The following is a 25,950-nucleotide window of genomic DNA, read 5'->3' as shown; positions in this document are numbered from 1 at the left end:
TTGTACTTTTGAACGTCACTGTTCTTCTCAAATTGCAATGGATTATGTATGACAAATTTCATTTGTGAAAATACATATTGTGAAGAAGCAGTTAAAATGCCCATCACACTGAAGAGCCGTCTAAAAGATCATTTGTGTTTAATTCCACTTTTTATTCTCAGTGCTTAATTTATTTGCAATTAATACTTTTTTCTACACACTGAAACACCTTGGAAAATTATGCTATAAGACATTAACGAATTTAAAAATGTATTAATATCTTGATTTTTTGGTTTACAAAACCAGCAGTTTTATGAACAACAAAAGGTTTTGAACTTAGTTCTTGTAGTGCACTGACCTAAAAGGGAACTACACGAAAATTTCATAAATTTTTTATCTAAAAACCACTGTAATTTGCTGTTAGAGCTGAAAAAATTTTCTCCTTGTGCTCATAGTGTTATTCTGATACTGAAAAATGTAAACTTTTAGGTCCAGATATGTCACAATTACTAAAAAGCTCCTGACTGTTATGCTCGGGCCAAATGAATTTCTTGCAGAAACCCAACACTTTGTCTTTATCTGTGGAGGGTATATTCAAGGAGGGTTGGATGTCTGATTCACATCCTAGTTCACTACTGACAGTAGTGAGCCAGGATGTAAATTTGACCTTCATAGAGGCTACAACCTACCTTGAAGATGTCCTCTTCAGAGGAGGGCTTTCTCCAAGAAATTCATTTGAGCATTTCTCCAAGAAATTCATTTGACCACTGCATAACAACTAGGAGTATTTTAATACTAATATTCTTTAAATATTTTAATAATAACAGTATTAATTATATTCCATCATCAACTTTCAAGGACTCTCACATCTCTTCTTCTACTCTACATACCTCCTCATTAAATCTGGTATTTAGGTGCTCCTCTTCTGTCTTATCCTAATATGTGTAGTTAAAATAGTATTATGATAATATTTAACTCAAGCAGTTGGAACACTGTAAATTATTTAATATACACAATTCACTATAAATTACTGTTGGGATACAGTTGATTTCAAAGCAGACAATAAAAACGTGTGACTGTACTAACAAACTAAAAAGCTAAAAACAAAAGTTATGGAACAGTTTGGTACTAAAAGAACCCTGTTTACAGCTATGTAGTTACAAGTGAAATTATTCTAGTTACTTTTTTATTTTATTGCAATATCCTCGAGTTACCATCAAAAACAGAATATGTATGGACACCTACCTCTTACACAGTGATGTCAATGAAAAGAAAGAGAGAGAGAGAGAGAGAGAGAGAGAGAGAGAGAGAGAGAGAGAGAGAGAGTGTGTGTGTGTGTGTGTGTGTGTGTGTGTGTGTGTGTGTGTGTGTGTTCAAAACAGCACAAACTGAATGTGTGCAAAGGGACACTCAACTTACAGACAAAAATTAACAAAGTTCAAAATTTAAAAATGTTGCTTCCACAAGACATCCATGTGATACATACCCTTTAAATCCTCTTTCAGAATACACATTTCTTAATACTCTTGATATTTTCAGTTTCTTGTAGTCCTCTGGAACTTGAAGTTCTTTGTCTGCCAGCATAATTCTGGTTTTCGCTACATCAAGTGGAGTAGTTACTGCAGCAGCAATGCAACCTACAAAGGGCCTTTATATGTATTATGTGTAAAAAATAACATTTAGAACAATGATTCTAGCTGAATTTTTCACTCATAACTGGCTTTCATAGCTGAAGTTGCATTTTTTCAGATGTGGATGTATTTGGACAACTGAGAAATTGCTGAAGTAGTTAAATATGGACAAATCATTCAAAACTGACAATACATAGGAAGTATAATGTAAAAAATGAAATGTGACAACTAAGAATCCAATTTAAGAACAGTGTTGTGGAACCTTATGGTACATCAAGTTATAATATAGAAAAAATAATCATCTAGAAAAATTATGAATGAGATAATGAATTGGGGAAGGTATGAGAAATGCGTCTTAAGCAATAATGAAAAGATTTACAACTGGAAAACAGAGACAAGGGGGGGTACTGGAAAATTCATGATGGCATTTAAGCAGGAAGAGATGAAAAGGGCCAAAACTAAATTAAAGGTCTTTCTATAAGTTATACCAGTGCTGAAAATGGGAACCAAAAACACCTTGAGGTATGTTCTCATCTGCAGTGCCCAGAATTGTATGTGGTTGGTTTCAACAAACCGTTGTCACGTTCATTATGGCTGTTAACTTAGCTGTGCAAAGACTGTCTGTCACATTGTTCTAGTGACAAAATTAAATTTTCTATGCCATCAGCTGCCATATCATGACAATAATATATGGTTATTTTACCGCTTACATTTGATTTACTCAATTTTTAACTTCATTCCACAACAAGGCACATGTGCAGCTAGTTACTGTCACGAATAAAACTGTGATTAACTGCACTCAAATTCACTTTTTCTATTACACCCAATTATTTTGCCTTAAATCCTCTATGTGTGTGAGAATCAAAGATGGGCATGCACTTGTTTTCCTGCTTGTCAAAGGATTCCTTCTGAAAGTTAGCAAAGTTTTCATTCTCTTTTGTGTGTGCCTCTCGACGACTCCACCCTTTTGCTATTCGGTGGGTAGTCTCCTTTACTCTTTAACTATTTCCTTTCAGCAAGAATTTTTCTTACTATTCAGTTATAATTTATTTTTTCTCCAAACACATTATTTCTTTTCCATGCAATTTAGAAGCTCACCATATTCAATGTACAAATTTTTGTCTAGTCTACTAATATCCAAAGTGAAGCTTAATTGTTTGATTGTAATATTTGTTTTATGGATCTATTTGTTAACAATAAAGTAAAGATCAAGTCATGCCAATAAGGTATTATCACAAGAACAGTCTTTTTCGTCTTTTAAGCTGGATTTCACTATGCTAGTTGCATGAAAATCCATGTTCATGTTCTGAAAACTGCTACTTAGCTTTCTATCAGGGTTATCCATTAGAAAAGCCACATTTCTTTGCCCATTATCTATGACTGCTCCTGAAATCAGTTTTACAAATTTTCCATTTTGTTTTGAACTTCACACTCCGTGGAATGTTCACTTCAACATTTACAACCTTGCTAGTGGTACTTTCTGATAGCACACTGAAGCTGTTTGTGCCCACGAGATTAGGTTTATTTAATAAGTATTCCTGAGAATGTGGCAATTTTTAATAACTTTGTTGGGTATTTCAAGTTAAACTGAAACAATTTTTAATTATTTATGCACTTTCACCCATTGTTTACACTGGAAAGCACGTTTGAACAGTTTACACACTTTTAGCCATTGTTGTCACTGGTAAGAGACTCTGGATTGTTTATGCACTGTTTATTGTTACTTTTCACTGATGTATGTGCACATGAGTTTTCTGTATCAAATTTCTCCAGGTAAATTGCTTCAGATATTGCTTGAAACTTTTGTTTGTAGCTTATAACTTTTGTTTCTAAGGTCAGTGATATTTTACTCAGAACATTAACAGCTAGCTGTACACTTTTTAATCATTTGTTTAACTTCTCCATTTCCCCTTTACAGTTATTGCAAACACCATTTGTTACTACATACCTAAAACTTTTAGTCACATTAATATTATTTGATTCTATACTTAAAGCCAGAACCCATTCACTGCATAAATACATGATATAACTTAAGTCCAGTCATTTGAAGCCAGAGTTCCTGACATCCCAGGATAGATGACAATTATAGAATATTTACCATCTGTCCACTGAAAAGTGCTACATGAAAATCTTAAACAGATTGTGGATAGTAGCAGGCAATTCCAAAGCCAACTACTTGGATGAGGCTGCTTTGATCTGAAAAGCATCTAGTCTGAGTTCAGCAATGACTAATATAAAACATACAAGGGTGAGTCAAAAGAAAACCTTAAATTTGTAATAACAAATCAAAATTTTGTGTCGTTATCCTGTAAGATGGTAAGTGTGCAACAAACAGTGTACAGAAAGGCCTGTAGGTGGCAGCATAGTGCATATGCACATATACCGTCGCACTATCAGTACAAAGATGGCCGCCCCACTTGTGACTTGCACCAAGGAAGAACAGCGTTCTGTTATTCAGTTTTTGCGTAGTGAAGGTGTGAAACCTATTGAAATTCATCAACAAATGAAGGTTCAGTATGGTGATGCATGTTTGTGACAACAGCAAGTCTACGAATGGAGTAGGAAGTTCGCAAATGGTGTGACTTCACTGGAAGATGCTCCTCGTCCAGGTCAGGATCAACGAGTTCTGACTTTACAGAACATTGCAGCAGTTGAAGCCATAGTGAAGGAAAACTGCCGAGTGACAGTGAATGACATTGCAGCATGTTTACAGATTAGTCACAGATCAGCACACCACATTGTGCATCATGTGCTCCAATTTCACAAAGTGTCTGCAAGGTGGGTGCCATGGCAGTTGACTCCTGAAATGAGAGAATGACGTGTTGATGCTTGTGAAGAACTTCTTTGGCCCTTTGAACGAGAAGGTGATGACTTCCTTGCAAGAATCGTTACTGGGGACGAAACCTGGGTTCACTTCCACCAACCGGAAAGGAAGAGAGCAAGCAAGGAATGGCGCCATTCCTCATCACCAAAACCAAAGAAGTTTCGAACAGAACCATCAGCAGGGAAGGTTATACTGACTCTCTTTTGGGACGAAAAAGGCGTCATTTTGGAGCATTACATGCCTAGAGGGACCACTGTCACCAGTGCATCATACAAAGATCTAAAAAATCATCTGGGGCCCGCATTCAAATCAAAGTGACATGGATTGCTGTCAGCAGGTGTCTTTTTCAACATGGCAATGCAAGGCCCCACACTACCCGTACAACAGCTGCAACAATCACAGACATGCATTTTGAGAGTCTTCCTCATCCACCATACTCACCAGACCTTGCCCCAAGTGATTTCCATATGTTTGGACCACCCAAAGAGCGCAATGGGAGGAAAGAAGTTCCGTTCTAATGAAGTGGTACGCCATGCGGTGCATGAGTGGTTGTGTGGACTACCGAAAGAATTTTTTTTAAAGGAATTTATGCACTTTGTAAGCACTGGAGGACTCGCATTGAGCGTGGGGGAGATTATGTTGAAAAGTGATACAGCTTTGTACCACTTCTGCACAATAAATAAAATGTTTAAGGTTTTCATTTGACTCACTCTCGTGTAATTGAGTGGACAGTGTGCCCTTTATCTTTATTGAAGGTAAGAGATGGAGATGATGATCATGATGGTTACAATAAAATAACAAAATATTTAGATCTCTGGTACTGAGAAAAAGATTATGGCTTTTTAGGACCTGAACCACTAAGGGTTAGAATCAAAATAAGTAATATAATTAAACAAGTTAACTTTCAAATACTTGAAGATCACACAAGGTTCAAACAAAGAAAAAGAGAATATATTGAATGCTAGTAATTATTTCTGCAGTAGTCTACAGCAAACACAAAGAAAGTTCACAAAGAAACCCTGATTAAATGTTATAAAGTAATAACATTACTTGGTTTGCTGCATGGTAGTGAGAACTACTATTAATGGAATGATTTTTGTGATGTTAGCGAGACACAGCTACACGGATAAGAAAAGAAATGAAGAGTTTTTACAGAACTCAAAATTCAGCATATAATTTAAGTGATAAAACAATACCAGAGATGGTGAAAGAACATGGAGATCAAATGACAAATACAAGACGAACTAACCCCCCCCCCACACACACACACACACAAACACACAGACAGACAGACAGACAGACAGAGAGAGAGAGAGAGAGAGATAAAATGGGCAACTTAAAAATAAGTGGCAAGAGTAATTGTCTAGAAACACGTTGGGCTCATGCCCCAATGTAAATAATGACAACTTGAATTAATTTAGACTTCAAGATTAGAAAACATAGTTAGTCTTTAGATCCATGCAACCTTACAGTATTCAGTAATTAATTAACAGTTTACCTGCAAATGCTCCACAGAGTGCCTTTTCTGCAGGGTTAAGTTCATCACCCTTTATTTCTCTGAGGCTCAGCTTAAAAAATTCCCAGATAGGGAACTGCACAACGGAGAATGGGATCTCCCGGACAACTGTACTAGCAAAGCCTCTGTAGAATCCCATAAAGCCTTCCTTGGCATAGATGTGGCGCCACATGGACAACAAGGATGAATTTTGCATAGAAGCTTGTTGTCGTTGCTTGAAAATTTCAGTTGGCACTTTAACAAGGCAAGAGACCTGCAAATGGAGTGTATACAAAATGTTATTTACTGTGAAATTGCTGGTTTATTTTTTTCTTTTTCTTTTTTTTTTTTTACAAGGAAAAAAAAAACTCTTTTTGAAGATAACTGTCACAGATTGAGATACAAATACGATACCTGGCACAGATTCAATGAGCCACAGATAGGGTCTTTTAAATATGAAATATCCTTTGTTTAGATGGAAAACTTAGGAATTTACATATTTTATACCCATTAGTGACAGTACGGTATTGAATCATTTGATATGAATATTGGCAAGAATTTATGAAGCAAGGGGTATAAGATGGTTCACCTTAAATTGATGTACGACAAATAACCAAACTTGCTATCAACTTAGAAACAGAAGTTTACATTAAGTAATAAGAAGTTGTAATGTGCATTGACTACTAACAAGTGGACAAGAGTTATGGATAAACCATATGTTGTTGAAATGACAATGTTATGACTGTTGCTTCTAAACAAATCTCCACAAAAGTTGAATAAGACATGTTTCAGTCTATCTATAAACTGGAATATGACACCACTAACACTACTATAAGACTAGTGATGAAAGGTATGCTGTTAAAAAGGAACTGGACCAAATCAGTTCTTAGTTGTATGCATTTTATCACTCTTATAGTGTTGATTGCAGTCAATCATGCTTAACTGAGACGGGAGAAAACACTGGCCACTTCATTTTTTATTTGTGTGCTACTCCAACATCTGGTTAGCTTATTTAAATCTCTTTTAGCAATACTGAATGGATAGTAATGTTCTAGGTTCTCTACACATAAATATGTGTTGAATATCACTACCTAAAAAAAAAAAAAAATTAGTACTCATTTGTAGAGAGGATTTACTACCACCACTGAAGCACTTTTTTCTGGTTTCTTAGCATGCATGCACCTGTCATAAAGGTGCTTGTGAAGTACAGCTGTGGTTATGGAGTGATCAGAAGTAGTCATAAAATGAGCTTTAAGTTGGTTTCCTGTAGTGTTCCTGTTTTGTAAGTATTTACATGCATCTACCAGCCAAGAGCAACTGATTTTATTCTCTTTTCGAAAGGGATTGTTTTGCTCTGAAAAGAGGAATTAAGAGTCATTTTAAAATGAGCCCCATAAACTTCTTTCATAAATTGTTCAGGCAACTGGGAATACTTACTACTTCTCAATACTTATTTTAGCTCATGTGCTTTATTGTAACAATGCTCGCCATGACAGGAACTCAGCTGTCCACAATCATGACACTAGACTAAAGAATAATATACACTGACACTAAAAAGACATATTTTTTGCTCAAAGAGATGCCAAGTACGATAGTGTTAAAACATTCAACTTATTTCAGAGAGTGCTTAAAAGCTCAGATATCAATCAATTTCTTTTTGAAACTAAACTATGATTTTTTTATTAGGTCAGTCTTTCTAATCTGTTGGATTTTACAAAGAATGCTAATCATATAAGTAACAACTGAACTAGTTTTATTACTGTTAAATTTAATTCAACTATATTATTTTCATTTAGTCATTCTGAAGTTTGAACATGTGTTTTTATTGTATAGGTACTTTCTGAACTTCCATCATGTACTAATCTGGATAAGATACACTGCTCAACAAAAGTTTGGAATATTATCATAAAATGTAGTCTATGATACATGAGGTCTCATTGACCATGCATTATCCAGTTAGAGCCCATATACTGGATGATGTTTATTACCGACCATTTCCTAGTCATCTTAAATGCCCAGCCGCAGTGGCATACTGTGAACAGTCCAGTATCAACAACAGCTTTGTTCAGTTTGTGTTCAGCACTGCAGTAACATGCCATGTAGAGGAATACAACACTTTGATAGAATAAGGATAGTGGCTTTACTTTCAGCAGGTCATACACAACAAGATGAGAAATGTGAATAATAGACCTCACAGTGGTCGTCCTTGTATGACAACACCAATGCAGGATTGTTTCCTCCAACTGTTGGCACACAGGCACCCAACATCAACTGCCAGAAATACTGGAAATGACTTCTCTCAAACAACAGGGATTTGTATCTCAGACTAAACAGTGCATAGAAGGTTGCATCGATGTAGTCTTTGTTGTGTTCGGCGACCGGAACGGTCGTGTGGTTGAAGTGACGGAAAATGCGGCGGGACCCGCTGAGCAGCCTGCGAACAACACAATGGAGAGGATGGACATGACCAAAGAAGGACCTTATGACAACAACAAGAACAAGACAACAGTCAAGAAAACCTAACTAGACAACCATCTCCATTCGTAAACAAAACACGAAAATAAATATGCTGTCTAAGGCGAGGCAATATGTCCTGAGACGTACACAATGTTACACTGGCTGGCTGAGTGAGAGGCAAATGCTTAAGTAGTTGGGGACGCCGCTATTCACCGCTGCAACCACGTGTTCCACTGTGGCGCCCTCACGCTAAATGTGGGCCAGGAGGCTCGCGCCACCACAGCTTATGGCGCAACGGTGCAGAGACCTCTAGGGGTCTTCGATGTCCATGACGTCTGGCGGGGATTCAAATACCGTGGTGCACGGTACCAGATCCCTCCCCCCTGAAACTTGCATGTAGGGGCAGAAACGCCCCGGACAGTGTCGAGGTGGGCAGCAGTAGGAAGAGGAGCCGGGCGCTCCAATCCTTTTGATGTCTGCACTGACGTCACATGCCGCTCATGGGCTGCGACGACCATGGTGTGTGTCCAACCCACCTGGAGCCCATACGCACGGGCCCACACAGCCTTGCCAGGGGCATATCGCTGCAAGGGCCGGGAGTGGGGGCGGGCAGGAGGAGGATGACATCAGCAAATGGAGCTGGGTCCATGGCTGTCGCCCATGAAGGAGCTCTGCCGGACTGCATCTGTCAATTGGTGCAGTGCAATAGGTGCTCAAAAACAGGGTGAGGGCTGACATGGTTGGATATGTGTCGACTGCCTTAGTCAACTGTTGTTTAAGAGTGCGGACAAGCCTCTCCACTGCGCCATTGGACAAAGGGTGGAAAGGGGCGCTACGGGTATGTTTGATACCGTTGGCCTGACAGAAGTCGTGGAAGGAGGATGCCATGATTTGGGGACCATTATTAGAGACCAATGTGTGTGGCAGACCCTCGATTGCGAGAACCTGGGCCAGGGCTGTGAGTGTAGCCTCTGTGGTGGTGGATGCCATTCCGACAACATATGGGTATTTGGAGTAGGCATCAACGATGAGTAACCACATGGACCCCAAAAAGGGGCCCGCAAAATTGATATGGATGTGATCCCAGGGCCGGCGAGGCATAGGCCAGGGTGCAAATGACTGAGGGGGACTCACGTGGTGATGCTCACTGACAATGCACCCACGGACCAGGCGCTCAATATCGCCATCGATGCTGGGCCAATACACATGCCGGCGAGCCAAAACTTTCATACGGGATATACCCAGTGCCCGTGGTGTAACAAACCGAGCACCAAGCCACAATTCCGGAGGGATGACCACCCGACGGGCATCTGACTCCGTGGCCAACAGAAGGACATCATTGACTACGGAGAGCCTGTGGGACAGGTGGTGCCAGGGGCTGAAATCGGACTGCATTCGACGAGTAACGTAGGACAGCCACCCGTGGACCACGTAGTTGAGAACCTGCCGCAAGACAGGGTCGCGGTGGGTAGCCGCAGCCATGTGAGCAGCCATAAGAGGCAGACCGTCCAGTGCATCCTGGTGGGCGGAATCAATGTGAAAGCAGAGGACCTCCTGTTGGTCAAATACAGGGTCAGGGCCTGCTGGGAGACGTGACAAAGCATCTGCGTTAGCATGGTGGGCGGTGGGCTTATACCGGATGGTGTAAGTGTAATTACGTAAAAACCATGCCCAGTGCTGGAGACGTTGAGCCGTCCACTCTGGAAGGTGAAAGTGGGGTCCAAAAAGTGTAATCAAGGGTTTATGGTCCGTCAGGAGGGTGAACTTGGCCCCAAAGAGATAGGTGTGAAAGTTTTGGACAGCGAACACGATCGCCAAAGCCTCTTTTCAATCTGGGAGTAGTTCCGTTGTGCTGGGGTCAACATCTTAGAGGCATAAGCGATGGGCTGTTCGGAGCCATCGGCATCTCGGTGTGCAAGGATGGCCCCAATGCTATAAGCCGACACATCAGCCGCCACAACCAAGGGGCGGCCCAGAGAAAAGGGAGTAAGGCAAGGGGCGGACTTCAGCATCGCCTTTAAGTGGAGAAAAGCCTGGTCACAAGCAGGAGTCCAGTCAAAAGGTACCCCTTTGCAATGCAAGTGATTGAGGGGTTGAGCAATGGAGGCAGCCTGGGGCAAGAACTTTAAGTAATAAGTAACCTTGCCCAAAAACACCTGGAGTTCAGATAAGTCTTTGGGATGAGGAAGGGCCTCAATGGCCACGACATTACGACCCGACCTGAAGGGCAAATGCCATCTTTGCTAAGCCATTGGCCTAAGCATTCCACCTCCTGCTGAAAAAAAAACAACACTTGTCCAACCGACTGCGTAAACCAGCGGACTGTAGAGCGTGAAATAAGGCGCTGAGGTTTTGCAAATGTTCCTGGCGGGAACACCCGATGACCAAGATGTCAACCAGATAATTCACACAGGCAGGGATAGGCTGTGTAAGCTGCTCCAGGAATCACTGGAAAATGGCCAGCGCCGAAAAGACACAAAAGGGATGGTGCTTGTACTTGTACAATCCGAAAGGCGTGTTGATAACCATGATGTTCTGAGATTTGGCATCCAAGGGCAAGTGGTGGTATGCCTCAGCCAGGTTGTTCTTGGAAAAATACTCTCCCCTGGCAAGCTTGGCAAGAAGGTCTTCCTGTCGGGGAATGGGGTAAGGGTCAACAACGGACTGAGCATTGACTGTAGTGCCGAAGTCCCCACACAGCCAAAGGGACCCATTGGGTTTCTGTATGACCACCAGTGGTGTCGCCCATGCACTGTAAGTTACAGGCTCCAGCACCCCAGCGGCCTGGTGCTAATCAAGTTCCTGCTTGACCACTGACCGTAAGGCCACCGGAGGGGGCCAGGCCCAGAAAAAGCGAGGCTGTGCATCCGGCCGTAGGGTGATGTGCGCCCGAAAGCCGGAAGCACATCTGAGGTCCGGTGCAAACAATTACGCAAAAGCAGAGCACAGACTGTCCAAGTCCTGAAAGGGAACAGCTGTGGAAACAACCTTAACTTCATCGGAAATTGAAAAGCCAAACAGCTGAAACGCATCCAGGCCAAAAATATTCGAAACCGATGGATGGTCGACGACAAAGAGGGTAAGGAGCCGGGGAACACGCTTGTACATCGCCTGGACGATGAACTGCCCACAAAGGGGAATGGAACTGTCTCCGTAGGTGAGCAAAATGAGAGGGAGGCGACAATGCATGAGAGCCCAGCAGGGTATATGTCATCATATTGATCAGGGAGACGGTGGCCCCAGTGTCAACCTGAAAACTGACATCCTCAGTGAAAATGCGGAGTGTGAGGAAAAGCTTCCACACTGATGGGTCATCCTGTGGGACGACCAATTACACAGCATGGATTGTATCTTGAGGCCCACGAGGGGCAGGACTGGAGTGAGTCGAGCGACTACGACAAACCGATTGGATGTGGCCCTCCTTGTTACACAGCATGCACGTTTTCCAGCAGTGGGGACAATCAGCCCACAAATGTGCAGTAAAGCACTGTGGGCAAGATGGAAGTGGGCCGTGTGACCGGCGACGAGGGCCGACCGAAGGCGCCTATGCCATAGAGACGTCGGACAACGAGGAGTCCCGACGGTGCTGGCCTTTGTCGGCCGGGCCTTGTCGACGCCGTGAGGGCGGAACCCACCATGACGCCGCGATCGCCACCAACTGTAGTCGCGCCGTAAGATGCTCATTAGCCGCTTGAACAATTTCAAAGGAGTGGGCAATGCAGAGAATCTCTTCCAAAGAGGGGTTGTCGAGTTTCAATGCTGCGGTACGGACTTCAGGATGAGGAGCCAGCTGAACCACCACATCCCGGATCAGGGAGTCTCCATACAAAGCCTTACACTGTTGATTGGTGCACATAAAATTGCATCGACAGCAGAGATCCTGCAAGTCTGTGACCCAGGAACAATACGATTGACCAGGCTGTTTATGGTACTGGTGGAACTCCAGCCGAGAGGCGACCACATGGTGACGTTGGGAATAATAGTTTGTCAGCGAAAGGCAGATCTCCTGAAAAGAGAGAGCCACAGGATCGGATAACGGTGCCAACTTGTGGAGGAGGAGGAACGTGTCCGGGGAGGCCCAAGACAAAAACAATGACCGCTGCAAGGAATCGTCCGTAACTTGAAAAGCCTGAAATGTTGTTTCAGCCGATGTAAGTAGGTTTCCCAGTCCTCGTTAGCATCATTAAACGGTGGAAATGATGGCGGATGTGGGAAAGCATCGGACACCCGAGGACTCTGAAGCTGGTGTCCTGGGCATCGACTTTGTCCGTTAGCAACTGCAGCAACTTTTGTATGATGTCTAACTGGAGCTGCTGCTGCTACATGAGCTACTGCTGTTGCTCCAGCAGACAGACCAACTTTACCTCCATACCAACAATGACCACAGTTTACCTTGTCGCCAAAATGTTGTAGCGGCGACCGGAATGGTCGCGGGGTTGAAGTGATGGAAAACGCGGCGGAGTGTCCCGCGAACAACTACACAAAGGAGAGGACGGACACGACCAACAAAGGATCTTATGACAACAACAAGAACGAGACAACAGAGTCAAGAAAACCTAACTAGACAATCACATCCACTCCTAAACAAAAAATGAAAGTAAATACGCTGTCTAAGGCGAGGCGTTGTCCTGAGACGTACGCAACATTAGACTGGCTGGCTGAGCGAGAGGCAGGCGCTTAAGTACTCTATCGGGGATGCCGCTGAAGACAGAATATGAATAATACCACATGATCAGTTTAATAAACCTTTTTTGCAGGATACTAACCACAATTATTTACAGAAGACTGTAAAAACCACTAAAAGCCAAATGGAGGAGAGAACAATTTGGATTCTGGAGAACTGCAGGAATATGAGAGGCAATACTGACCCCCTGACTTCTCGTAGAACATAGAATGCCAACAGGCAAACCTATGTTTATAGCATTTGTAGAATTGGAGAGAGAGCTTTTGACAAAGCTAACTGGGGGAGTGCATATGTAGATGTAGATAACAGGGAGCAAATGCTATCTACCACTCAGCTATAAGAGTCTTAAGATTATGAAAGGAGGCAGTAATCAAAATAGACTGAGGCAGTACTGTAGTCTCTCCCCTTGCCATTCAATGTGTACACTGCACAAACAATAAAGGAAACCAAGGAGAAATTCGGAAAGGGATCTGTCTGAAGTGGCAGAAGACTTGGAAGATAAGTTGAACAAAATAGATAAGGGAAGGCCAAGAATTTTGCATGGCTGTGGAGCTCTTGCATATGTGCAGATCTCTGTCACCAGAAAGCACATGCACACTACCTGAGCAGGAAAAAGGGTGAAAGGGAAAAGTGTGATGGAAACTGGAATGTGTTGCATGGTAACACAGTTGTGTAAAGGACACTGAATGGCTTGCATGTAGCTTACCTTCATATTTCTCAAGAACATAGATCACAAACAAAACATATTTTCAGTATTATTTACATATATTTGCAGTGTAAGGAGAAGATAGATTGTTACTTATCATTAAGAGACATATTAAGTTGCAACTAAAAGATACTTACATATTAGCTTTTGGCCAAAGCCTACATCATTCATTCACACAAGAAAGCACACCTCATACATACATGATCGCTGTCTCCGGCAGCTCAGACCAGATTGCCAATTCCGGTACAAGCTGCCAGAGATGGCGGTTGCGTGTGTGAGGTGTGCTTGCTTGTGTGAATGACTGTGTGTGTGTGTGTGTGTGTGTGTGTGTGTGTGTGTGTGTGTGTTTCTTTTTCTTTTTCTGACAAACACTGAGGATGAAAGCTAATGTACGAGGGTCAGTCAAAAAGTAATGCCTCCTATTTTTTTTTCTACGTTTAATTGTCAGGAAATTTAAATGCAATTACATAGGTTGAAAACCACAACATTGAGGATCATTTTGTCATTTTTCAATGTAATCTCCGCCCATCTCTACAGTTTTGGTCCATCTTTGAACAAGGGCATGTATCCCAGCACGGTAAAAATCACAGCTCTGCTTCCTAAGCCATTGACGCACGGATGTTTTGACGGCCTCCTCATCTTCAAAATGAATCCCACGATGAGCTTCTTTTAGTGGCCCGAACAGATGGAAGTCTGATGGTGCCAGGTCAGGGCTGTATGGGGGATGAGGCAAAACTTCCCATCCAATTTTGACAATCTCGTCAGAGGTGTGACGACTGGTGTGTGGTCTTGCATTGTCATGCAAAAGAAGAACATCTGCCATTGATTTTGTTGGGCGAACTCGCTGAAGACGTGCTTTAAGTTTGTTGAGGGTTGTGACGTATTGAACAGAATTTATTGTGCATCCCTGCTCCAAAAAATCAACCAGAATCACACCCTCTGTATCCCAGAAAACTGTTGCCATAACTTTCCCTGCCGATCGCACAGTTTTGAATTTTTTCTTCCTCGGCGAGCTTGTGTGACGCCACTCCATTGACTGCCTCTTTGATTCGGGTTCAAAAAAATGCACCCATGTTTCGTCCCCGGTCACAATTTTTTTCAGAAACTCATCTCCCTCCAAACGGAAGTGCTGCAAGTGTTGGGAGGCGATTGTTTTCCTTGCCTCTTTATTCTGATCGGTTAACATTCTTGGAACCCACCGTGCACAAACTTTTGAGTACCCCAATTGTTTAATAATCGTGATCACACTGCCTTTACTAAGAGAAATAATGCGACACACTTCATCTGCAGACGGTCACCACGAATGATGTCATCAACTTGCTGAATGTTGTGTGGAGTCACTGCACTCACCGGCCTGCCGCTCCGCTTTTCGTCAGTCAACGGTGTTTGCCCTTCAGCTTCCTTACAACGACGAACCCATCGTCTAACAGTGCTGACATCCACTGTCACAACACCATACACCTTCTTCAGTCTTTCATGAATGCGTATGGGCGTTTCACCTTCTGCATTCAAGAATTCAATCACACAACGCTGTCTCAAACGAACATCGATGTCGGCCATCTTACAAACTTCTGCTGTGCTGCCACCTGTTGACACAGAAAGTTACTACTGCAGTGGATTGCAGAAGAAGGTTTGAGGAATGGCGCCAAATTCAAATTTTTCACTTAACTTAATTTCTTTAAGTAGAAAAAAAATGGGAGGCATTACTTTTTGACCGACCCTCGTATAACTGTCTTTTAGTTGTGCCTGTCTGCAACTTAACATGCCATCTTTACAGTAAGTAGCAACTTACCTTTTCCTTACTCTCTTTATACTGACCTGGAGATTCCATTGTTTAAATACATAGTTGATGTGCTGAAATTATATGTAGTACAGAAAGCTGCCCTATGGACAGATACAGACAGTTCCCAGATTTTCGTCACTCAGGCTGCCACGTAATTGTGAGTTTTTAGTTTCATAATCGAAAAAAGCCACTCATGTACATATGTTCATTGACATGTTTAATCATATTTGCAACCTCATTATCGAGACATAGAAACTCTTCCTGAGGAAAACAATGTAGAGCTTCTGGACAGTTTTAACGCAAAATAATTTCTCTTTTAAACGAGAATTATGAGGGCTGTTCAATAAGTAAGTTTCCTTATTTTATAAAAAAACACTACATAAAATTTATCATGTTGAAATATTTTTTTGAGATTGTAAATGCTTCTGTTTCTTTTCTGCATAGTCACCATGTTTTTCAAAGCATTTTTGGTAATGTGACACATGTTTTATCCAAAATAGTGTTGTATCAGATCTTGTGCTTGTTTTGAGGAATCTGTGAGCTGCCATTAAGAGAAAATGTCCAGGACTTTTGCCTTGTAAAAGTTCTCTTCCTTCATGACAATCTCAGCATCATACAGCTTGAATGACTTACACGGAGCTCAGAAGATTCAATTGGGAAGTTTTCCCGCATACTCCATGTTCACCAGGCCTTGCCCAAAGTGATTTTCAAATGTTTCCTCAACTGAAAGGTCATCTAGGAAGTAACCACTTCAACACTGATGATAAAGGTATATCAACAGTGAACAGGTGGTTATGTGCACAGGTCTCGACCTGGCACAACACTCGTTTGGAAAAAACTGTGTCACTTTATGAAAAATGCTTGGAAAAATATGGCAACTATGTAGAAAAGAAACAGAAGCACTGTACAATGTCAATAATATTATTTCAGCGCTATGTATTGTGTGTAATGTTTCTTTATAAAATAGGGACTTACTTATTGGATGCCGCTTGTACACTGCAAATCAGTCAATTCCATCTGCACTTGACAGGAGTGGTCTCAACCGAAATGGCAAATGGTCTCAAACACAGCTCAAAAATAGATCTAAGATTGGCAGTGCCCATAATACAGTTCAAAAACTATTCTTCTAATTCTTTCCACACCATGTCAGTGAGCTTAGGGACGTGGACAGTGTTTTTTGTCAAAAGTTGTCCTCTCCACAATGTGATTTTCATTTTAAATGCATCTCTGCCAAATCAGAAATAAGTTGTTTCTCCTCTTGCAACATCTTTCTGAGGGCAGTGTCTGCTTAAAATTCAGGGACTGCAATCCATTCCAGACTTTCTAATTTTTATTTCTGTTTTCCTTTTTCCTTCATAAATTATACAATAGTGGATCTTGATTCAAAACTTCATTCCAGGTATGTTCCTTGACTTAACCAACATACTTTGCAGTAATATTTAATATCTCCATTATCTTAAGGCATTTCCTTCAAAAACTGTTGTAACTGACTGGAGAATAATGTTTGCGACTTCAGAGTATTTACTATTCATACCAGGTGCTCGATCTACAAATTAGCACAGACTGCCTCTTGATGTACAAAACAACAAATCCCATACCAGCCATCCGTCAACTGTTATAATCTTTTGCTCTTTCATTGTTTTATAATGCTGTTCCATAGCAAATTTTCAGTACCTGTTGATTAAGCAGCTGCATAATAGATATTGAGAATTCTCATCCTTCTCTTCTGTGACACCCAGAAATTTTTAAAGGTTTATAATGATAGATCACTAGACTGCCTCTCTTTGTGCAAACAGCCACTTGAGCTGTGAATTTTCTTTATATCACAAACAAAATGCTGACGGCACCATTCTGCCAAACTGAAGAAAGCTGTGCTGATCAAAACGTGCACACCAAATGCCAAAAGAAACAGTGCTGCATTGCACTGCAAAATGAAATATTGCGCAGTTGCGATCAGTTCCAAGAAGAAATAAGCAAAGCTGAGATGTTACGAATAGTGCTGAGCCTTGGACCACATGCATGCAGCACATTCTGCAGTTTTGGCGCCATGGCCGACCCTGGAATAGATGGTGTCTTGAAAAGTGGTTATAAGATGAACACCAAAAAAAGTGAACAAAGGTAATGGAGTACAGTCAAATTAAATCAGGTAAGATGAAGGGATTATATTAGGAAATAAACATAATAAGCAACAGACAAGTTTTGCTGTTTAAGAAGCAAAATTACTGACAACAGCTAAAATAGACTTGCAATAGCAAACATGCACACAAAAGCAGAACCAAAAGAGAGAGAGAGAGAGACACAAAACATTACATCAGATAAGAGTCCCTGTCATAAGCTTCTGTAATTTTTCACTAATGAAATAACCATTGTGCACCAGATGGAATTCAGAGAATTAAAAATACACTGCCTGAAAGGGAATTACAAAAACACTGCCTGAATAAAAAAGTGAAGCACCCTGAAGACATGATAAGATGTCAATGTAAAGGCATACACATAGACACCATTGGAGGGTATGTAAATTATTAATTTGTAATTCTACGGAGTTTGTAGAATGGCGACCAGAGTGCATCAGTGTTTTCATGTTTAGTGTTGTTATCAGGCCTGGTAGGGTACATAAGGGAAGTGAACAGTGTCAGATGCTGAGCGATCACTGTTAAGGACACAGAGATGCTGTGTACTTATGTGAGACAATGATATCAGCACCTGACAAAGTTTGATAGGGGCTCATTGCTCATCTCCATTTGGCTGGCTGGTCAAGTCATGCAATATTCAGATTTGTGGAGCATTCAGATGTGACAGTGGCATGGTGTTGGACTGCATGGGAATGTGTGGACAGGCATACTGCTCATCAAGACGTCAGTTGAACAAATGATTATCACAGGGAAGAATGCCGTATTCTGCACTACAAACACTGAAGCCCCTTCACATTTGCATCTGTCATCTGAGAACAAAAAATGGACTATGTGCAACATACTGTGTGATTCCGTACCACAACAGCCACCCTGGAGAATTACTGTCACATGTGTACACTGCTGTTAAAACAAGCACGGACTGTTGATGAATGGTATCACACGGTGCTCAGTGAAGAATCAGGGTCCTTCACTACCCCAGATGACCCAGCAGCAGTGAGCATGGCACAGACCGTGAGAGAGATCCCATTCCTCAAATGTTTTGGAGAGGCACAGTGGTGTTACTCCTGGTGCCATCGTATATGGAGCCACTGAGTATGACTTCAGGTAACAGCTGGTAGCAATTGGGGGAACCCTGAGGAGACAATAGTATGACATCGTGTCCTCATGCATTCTCTCTCGTGCATCAGTATTGTGGTGTAATTTTCAACAGGACAATGTTTGTCCACACATGGCACATCTCCATGAGCTGTCTACATGACACTGACGTACTTCTGTCGCTAGTAATAACTCCAGATTTGTCCATGATAGAACTGCTGCATCCAGGCCAGAAGCAGTGCAATGTCATACTGATAAGCAAGCTCATACTGTCAAGTTCTTTGTAAATCTGACTCGATATTATAATCACTGAAACAACATCACATACCATCTTAACCCACGAAGTTTCATCTACTTCTCCCCTTCCAGGTGCTTCACTTTTTTTGTCAGGCAATGTAAGAGAGCCACATTTTCTTACTAGTAGATGGAGCAAGCAACCCTGAATACTTTCTAAAGGATTAGTTGAAGCTACAATATTATTCATAATAGGCTCAGAGGCACACTGTTTTTTGAGTCTTCTGGAAACCACAAAATCTAGATGTAACAATGGCTGGAGCTTCTAATTTTTCTGTGAAGTTTCTTTACATGAATCACTATTGGGGACAGAAAGAAAGGAAAGTTTACAATGGTAACATCTCACTGATGACAATGCCACTAAAGATGGAGCATGTGATGGGACTGGAAAAGGTGGAGATGAATATTGGCCATGAAATTTTCAACTAATCTGTCTCAACAGCCTTTGTAAGTGTTTTAGAGAAACGATAGGAAATCCAAAATTGTTGGTTGAATGAGGATACAAGTGTGTATCCAATGCATCAACAACTGTACTGCCTTGCTTGGTACTTTATTTGAAAATACAGCAATTCTTCTATACATTCTGCCAATTTTATTAGGCTTTAGCCTTATACATCAAATCTTGGAAGAAGTAATGCATTTTATCAATTTACACAACAGGAACATTAACATTCTCTTTTTCAGAGAATGAACCAATACACGAATGTAAATATTATTTAAGGTGATCCTATCAATATATATTTGTTCTGTGATGGGAAACCTTGGTGTCTCACAAACACCTATTATAATAGTCTCCACTGCATTAGTAAGTAGAAATTGAATTTCTTCCTCAACAGTACTAAAAAACTCTGACATTCAGAGTACAGGTGAATGTAATACAGTGTTCCAGAACTCTAATAATTCTATTATCCATTGACTGACATGTTTATCTTGCAGTTCTAATTTAATCATCTGATGACTGTTCATATTTAGACAAAATGGACATTCTAAATATCTCATCAGATCGAGTTTTTTTTATGAGAAGTCTGTCATTATACAAGATCATGAATATAGCTAAACACTGAGAAAATTCACATGCATTCCTTATATTAGCAACAACCCAAATAAAGTTAGCAAGATTACAAAAAAAAGCAGCAAGTTGAGTGTGCTCACTAAAACTAGACCTCATGCAGAGAGAATTTACAGGTTCTCTGTTCATGAAGGTTTTTGTATAATCACATTAACATTTTTGGCTCAGGTTAGCTGGAAAATGAAATTTTGATGTTCATGTTAAAGTTTTACAACAGGATCATTGCAGAAGCCAAAAGAAATTTCATTAATAAAGGTATTGGATACTGTTGACACACAGTTTGGATGCCATCTGTACCACTCCCCTTACTAATTGCTGTTGAACAGGAAGTAGCTATTTCAGAACATTGCCATAAAATTTGTGGCAGCATTGCAAAGGAACTTCATGCAACCATCTGTCATCATTTTGTAACACACAACAGCATACCTTCAGGCATTTGAACAAAAGAAGTTTATAAAAAATATTAACTGATTAATTGTCATTTGGAAATGATTTAATACAGTAAAACATACCACTTCTGCAACTGATGCAGCACCCATATGTACCAATGGATAATAAGCTTCACTGGCATACGGCCTACAAATTGATTTGACTGTATTGTAGGTACCAAAAAACAATGAAGCTGTAACAAACAAATGAAAACCCTTCCACAATGAAATAATTCGATTTTGAAATTGTACTCAAACAAAATTGTGACTTCAGCAAAACATTTTTCCCTCCACCTTTTACACACTCACATATTTTATAAAGTCTATCACTAGTAACATGTTTTCTCAACTAACAAGCAGCACATTTTCTTTTTTTTTTCCACAAGTAGTGACATTGACCTATAACATGAATAACAAAAATAATTAGCACAGCTTACTTGACAGTGAAAGTAACAAGTAAATAGCAAAACTAAGATAAATAACGTTAACAAAGTGAAAAACAAGCTAAACAGCAGTAGTTTTATTTAGGTTCACTTTTTGCTCCTTGTTAAGAACGTTACTTTAGAGAAATGTTCAGTAGTTGCATGTGATTAAGTGTACTGCAGAAGACAGACAGCAACACTAACAACAAAAAGTCCTGTTAAGTTAAAACTTTTGTTAATTTAAAAAAAACAACATATGATGACTATCTTTCCAACTTATATGTATTGTTATGTAATACATTGCCCGACAAGAAGTGAAATACCCATGAGACATGATCAGATGTCAATGCAACTTTGTATATGTACATTGCAAATAACTCTGAAAGCTAGAAGGGCTATCAGGGTGTATTTGTGTTGCTTGTGTTTATTGTTGACACCAGGCTGATAGGAGCAGAGTAGAAGGGGCATGAACAGCATCAGATGTCGAGAAATCACTGTGAAGGACATGGAGATCCCACATACTTGTTTGAGATAGAGTTATCAGCACCTGACAGAGATCGATAGGGGGCCTCATTGTTAGTCACCATTTGGCCGGATGGTTGAACTATCCTACATCCTACATCCTAAATTGTGGAGTATTTGGATGTGATGGTGTCCTGATGTGTGACTGCATGGGAGCATAAGGGCTTGCAAACTTGTCATTGAGGTGCCGGCCAACCCTGTTGACCACCACAAGGGAAGACTATGTGCAGAAAGGAGAAATTCTGATGTCTGCCACATTTAGGCAATGAGAGAATTCATTGGCTGGGATTCCAACCTGGGCCTCTTACTTACTAGGCAGCTGCATTAACCATATACACCGACCTCAGCACAGTGGTTACACACAACTTCCCTGGACTACTGAAGCTCTCGCCCCCCCCCCCCCCCCCCCCGCCATCTAAATTCCCATTTGCCGCACACTACCCAAGTAATGTCTCCTAGCACTTTATCCTCTGTTTGCCCGTAGCATCATGCAAAGTCCTGCATGAGGTCGGTGAAGAGTGCTCTACACTGAATGATCATATTAGCCTTCACAGCATATATATAGGTGAGTGGCACCTGTTCTTTCGAACATGACTGAAAGAACAGACACCATTTCTGTGTTTGATATCAAGGCTGGACACAGAATATGTTCATAAAGGAGAAATTCCGATCTCTGATGCATTTAGGTGTCAATAAAAGAATACACTGGCAACAAATGAAAATTTGTACAAAAGCCAGGATTCGAATCCAGGTCTCTTGCTTACTAGGGAGCTGCATAAACCATCTATGTGGTTAGAAATGTCTGAAAGGAACAGGCACCACTCATGTAGAAAACTGGGAAGACTGCTGTATTGTGCACAATAACCTCTCCACATCCGCATCTACCTTCTGAGAACAAGTAATGCATTCCTCGCAACATTCTGTGTCGTGCCATACCACTGATTGCAGATTAGCAACAGCCAGTTTAGCGAATTACTGTCCCATGTGTATACTGCCACTAACACCACAATGCAAACAGTTGTGTTTGGAATTGTGCTATGACCAGAAAGCATTGACTGCTAAAGAACAACATTCCACTGTGTTCAGCAATGGACTACCCTGGATGACCACTGCTGGCGAGTATGGTGGTAGAGGATAGTGGTCCAATTCTTTCATTGCTTTGGAGAGGCATAGCAATGGTGCTCCTAGTGTCATGCTGTGGGCAGCCATCAGTTATCACTTAGTCACAGCTGCTAGTGGCTGATGGAACCCTGACAGCAAAACAGTATGTTGCAGACACCCTGCATCCTCATGAGTGACCTTTCATGGTGTCATGGTGTCATTTCTCAAAAGGAAAATGCTCATTCACATATGGCATGTGCCTCTACGAATTGTGTGATGTTGTGGTAGTCACATGGCCAACAAGTTCTGTCCTTGATAGAACTTGTGTGAGGCCAGCTTGGATGTCAACTCCATCCTAGTGCCAGCGTCCAGGATATCAAGGACCAATTAGCATCCATGCTATAGGACATGTAACATTATCCTGATAAGTGGATTCATATTACCAAGTTATTTGTAAATTTGACTTGATTTTTTAAAACAATGAAATACCCAGGTTGGAATATCAACAGTATTATGAAAAGGATGGATTGTTACTCACTGTAAAAATGACACGTGGTGCTGCAGACAGGCACAGCAAAAAGACTGTTACACACTTAGCTTTTGGCCAAAACCTTCTTCAGGGAAGAAAAGAGAAAACACACACACACTTTCACACAAGCACGCACACCTCACATGTACATGACCACTCTCTCCACCCACTGGGGTGGGCGTGTCAAATGCTAAAAGAAAAGGTCAATATTGAGCTTTAAATAAACTGTGGCCAGAAGGGATAAGAGTGCCTCCTATGCACAGAGTTTATTTTATTTAATTTATTTATCAATAATCTTTTTTACACATCTACTTGGGAAGCAAGCATGATGACTGCGTGCCAGGGATATGGTGCTACCTACACATTTTGAGGTTCACTGTATATCTTACATTTGCTGTCATAGAGAATAACACTTTTGTAAATTGCTCTTGAACTGTTGTTCTAACTATAAAATCAAATTTTCTGATCATTGGATAATCTGAGAATGGTGCAGAGTACTGAAACTAGTAGCCAGATGGCAAAATTAATAAACTGTGACTATCGACTAAAATATATACTTTTTCAATATTCTATTGGTCATTTTTCCGCTGACAATATGTTGGGAATATGTGAGAAATTTGATGTAATTAGAAATTATATTCATATATCTGTACCCATGAGTAAGACAACTGTGGCTACTGAAGGAGAAACTGAGTCAATGTCTGAAACTGTTGCCAGTCACTGGCGGAAATGTCCAAGCATGTATAGGTTTAGTAATTGGGGCATTTTTTAACCTTTCAGTAGAACATTGGAGAAATTAGTATTGTAGGTGAAAGCTAAGAAAAGTTTTACTGTTGCTCAATTCAAGATGCATTGTCCAAGAATTTATTCAGATAGTTACTTTGGAAATATAACCAACCTTGGTATATAAGTTCCCTGCAATATTTACAAGTAATACAGTAATATTGTTGTTGCCTCAGCTTCAGGCAGACATTTGTAACCAGTCAAGTGCTATGCAGGCTAGCTACCAATGTAATTATATAACTGGGCTCTGCAGTGGTGTTGGAGAAGCACCAAGTGTCCTGGTGTCAGTGGTTCACTGTGTTTCTAAAAGGTGTAGCACAACAAGGTGCTTCCACAGCCACATATGTGATGGGAGCCCACGACCTGTCATAACAAACCCGACTATAAAAAGTATAAATGGTCCTGTTTCAGCTGGTAGCAGCATTCCTTTGGTGTTGTACATTTATCCAGCACAGTCTCTGCCCCAGTCATCAGCTGAATGTACAGCTAAGATAATCCAGCCTCATCGAGCAGCATCACCATCTAGGCAAAGACACCATATAGCCCTGAAGGTCATTGGCTTCAAACTAGATCTGCCTAGGTGATGCCAATCAGTGGACACCACTGCTTGACACTCCAGCCAGTCTTTGAGGATCCTGGGTTTGACAAGAGACCTCCACATTTCCTGCCAGCATCACGGAGTGCTGATGGTACTTGACCAACATGTGGCTTCACCTTACATCACCAAGCTGACAAGGCCGCTTGCATCATCAAGGTTGCTGCCAGCTCTCAGCATACTGCTGGGGTTGTCATCCACTGCCTACATGCCATGACTGGCATGTGGGCTGCTACAGTCAAAGTACTATACATCAATTAATAAAGAAGAGGACACTGTGGTACTGGAGAATCCACACCACAACTTCCCACATATGTGACTCTGCAGTCAGAACTGGCCAGCCCATTGATTTCGGAAGAACCAGTACCTTCAAGCGACGATCTACAACATCACCTCAGTGTGGTGGTTGAAAATGAGCTGTTCTGCATGAGGTAGGATTGAGCACCAATTTCTAATTGCCTAGACTGGAGGACTGGATGGAAAGTTCAGGTGTCTAAAGGGGACTCAGTCAGTAACTTAACTAGTTTTGGAGGACACAACAAGAACAGATGTTAGTTTGCAGCCAGTTAGGTGCATGCAGTATAGCTTATTAGGGGCACAGTGTTCTATGTAGCCAGACATCTCTTGTGACTTGTTGTAAGTGTAGAATGCCTAGAAATTACACCAGGGAATATATGGAATGCCCACAGATAACACTCAGATGTACGAATTTGGTGTGCTCAATGGCAGTAAATATGATTGTTATGTTGGTGTTGGTTCTGTTCCTACTGAATTTCTCCCTGTTACTGTGCACAAAGGCTATGCAACGAATTAACCAGAGGTGGCTGCTCCAGAGGCATTTCAAACCTTATTGAATTAGATGGTGCAGAAGCAGCTAGACAATATGAAACTGCACAAGCAATTCACTGGACTGAAAGAGCACAGGAGGGATCAATCCTCATCCAGTATGTTGTACCCATCCAAGACACTAGTATCACTATCCTAGTCTCTCCTTTGTCAGCTAAGGTGACAGAGGACATGTTAGCATTTGTAGACAACCTGTTAACAACCACAAAGCTACGATGTTGGTCACAAGAACAACTTTTATGTATGTCCAAATTATGTTTGATGTGGGATGCTAAGACATATACCATTTATCACTAGGAGTTATGGAATGTACGGACTTTTGATAGTGGGCTCCATGCATAAATACAAAGGAAAAAATAGCAGAAGACAGAGTGGCAGGAGCCAATGATGTGACAGAGAGCAAAGTTGCCTAAACACTGTGCTGCAAATGGGTGATGTTGACAAGTCCTTACACTCCCAAGGAAAAAACTAAGAAAAAAATTGTACTTGTTACATACTTTTGTACCAGTTTGTAAAGATGACCTTGTCAGTTAATGTAAACTTACAGCTTCCTGCTCATACCGTATCATCCACAC

General features: G+C 41.1%; 1 protein-coding gene across 1 annotated transcript in view; it reads right to left on the bottom strand.

The window, feature by feature from the left end:
- LOC124776783 (S-adenosylmethionine mitochondrial carrier protein homolog) overlaps positions 1-25,950 on the bottom strand; it is a 63,526-nt gene that overhangs the window by 14,827 nt on the left and 22,749 nt on the right. The window contains exons 3-5 of the mRNA XM_047251921.1: positions 20,662-20,771; positions 5,933-6,203; positions 1,466-1,616 (exon numbers count right to left, since the gene is read on the bottom strand). Coding sequence (XP_047107877.1) covers positions 1,466-1,616; positions 5,933-6,203; positions 20,662-20,771 — 532 coding nt within the window. The remainder of the gene's footprint in view (positions 1-1,465; positions 1,617-5,932; positions 6,204-20,661; positions 20,772-25,950) is intronic.

The sequence above is a fragment of the Schistocerca piceifrons genome, chromosome 2 (assembly GCF_021461385.2).
Source record: "Schistocerca piceifrons isolate TAMUIC-IGC-003096 chromosome 2, iqSchPice1.1, whole genome shotgun sequence".
In the NCBI taxonomy this organism is placed as follows: Eukaryota; Metazoa; Arthropoda; class Insecta; order Orthoptera; family Acrididae; genus Schistocerca; species Schistocerca piceifrons.
The sequence above is the reverse complement of the archived record's forward strand: the minus strand, read 5'-3'. Positions and strand labels throughout refer to the sequence as shown.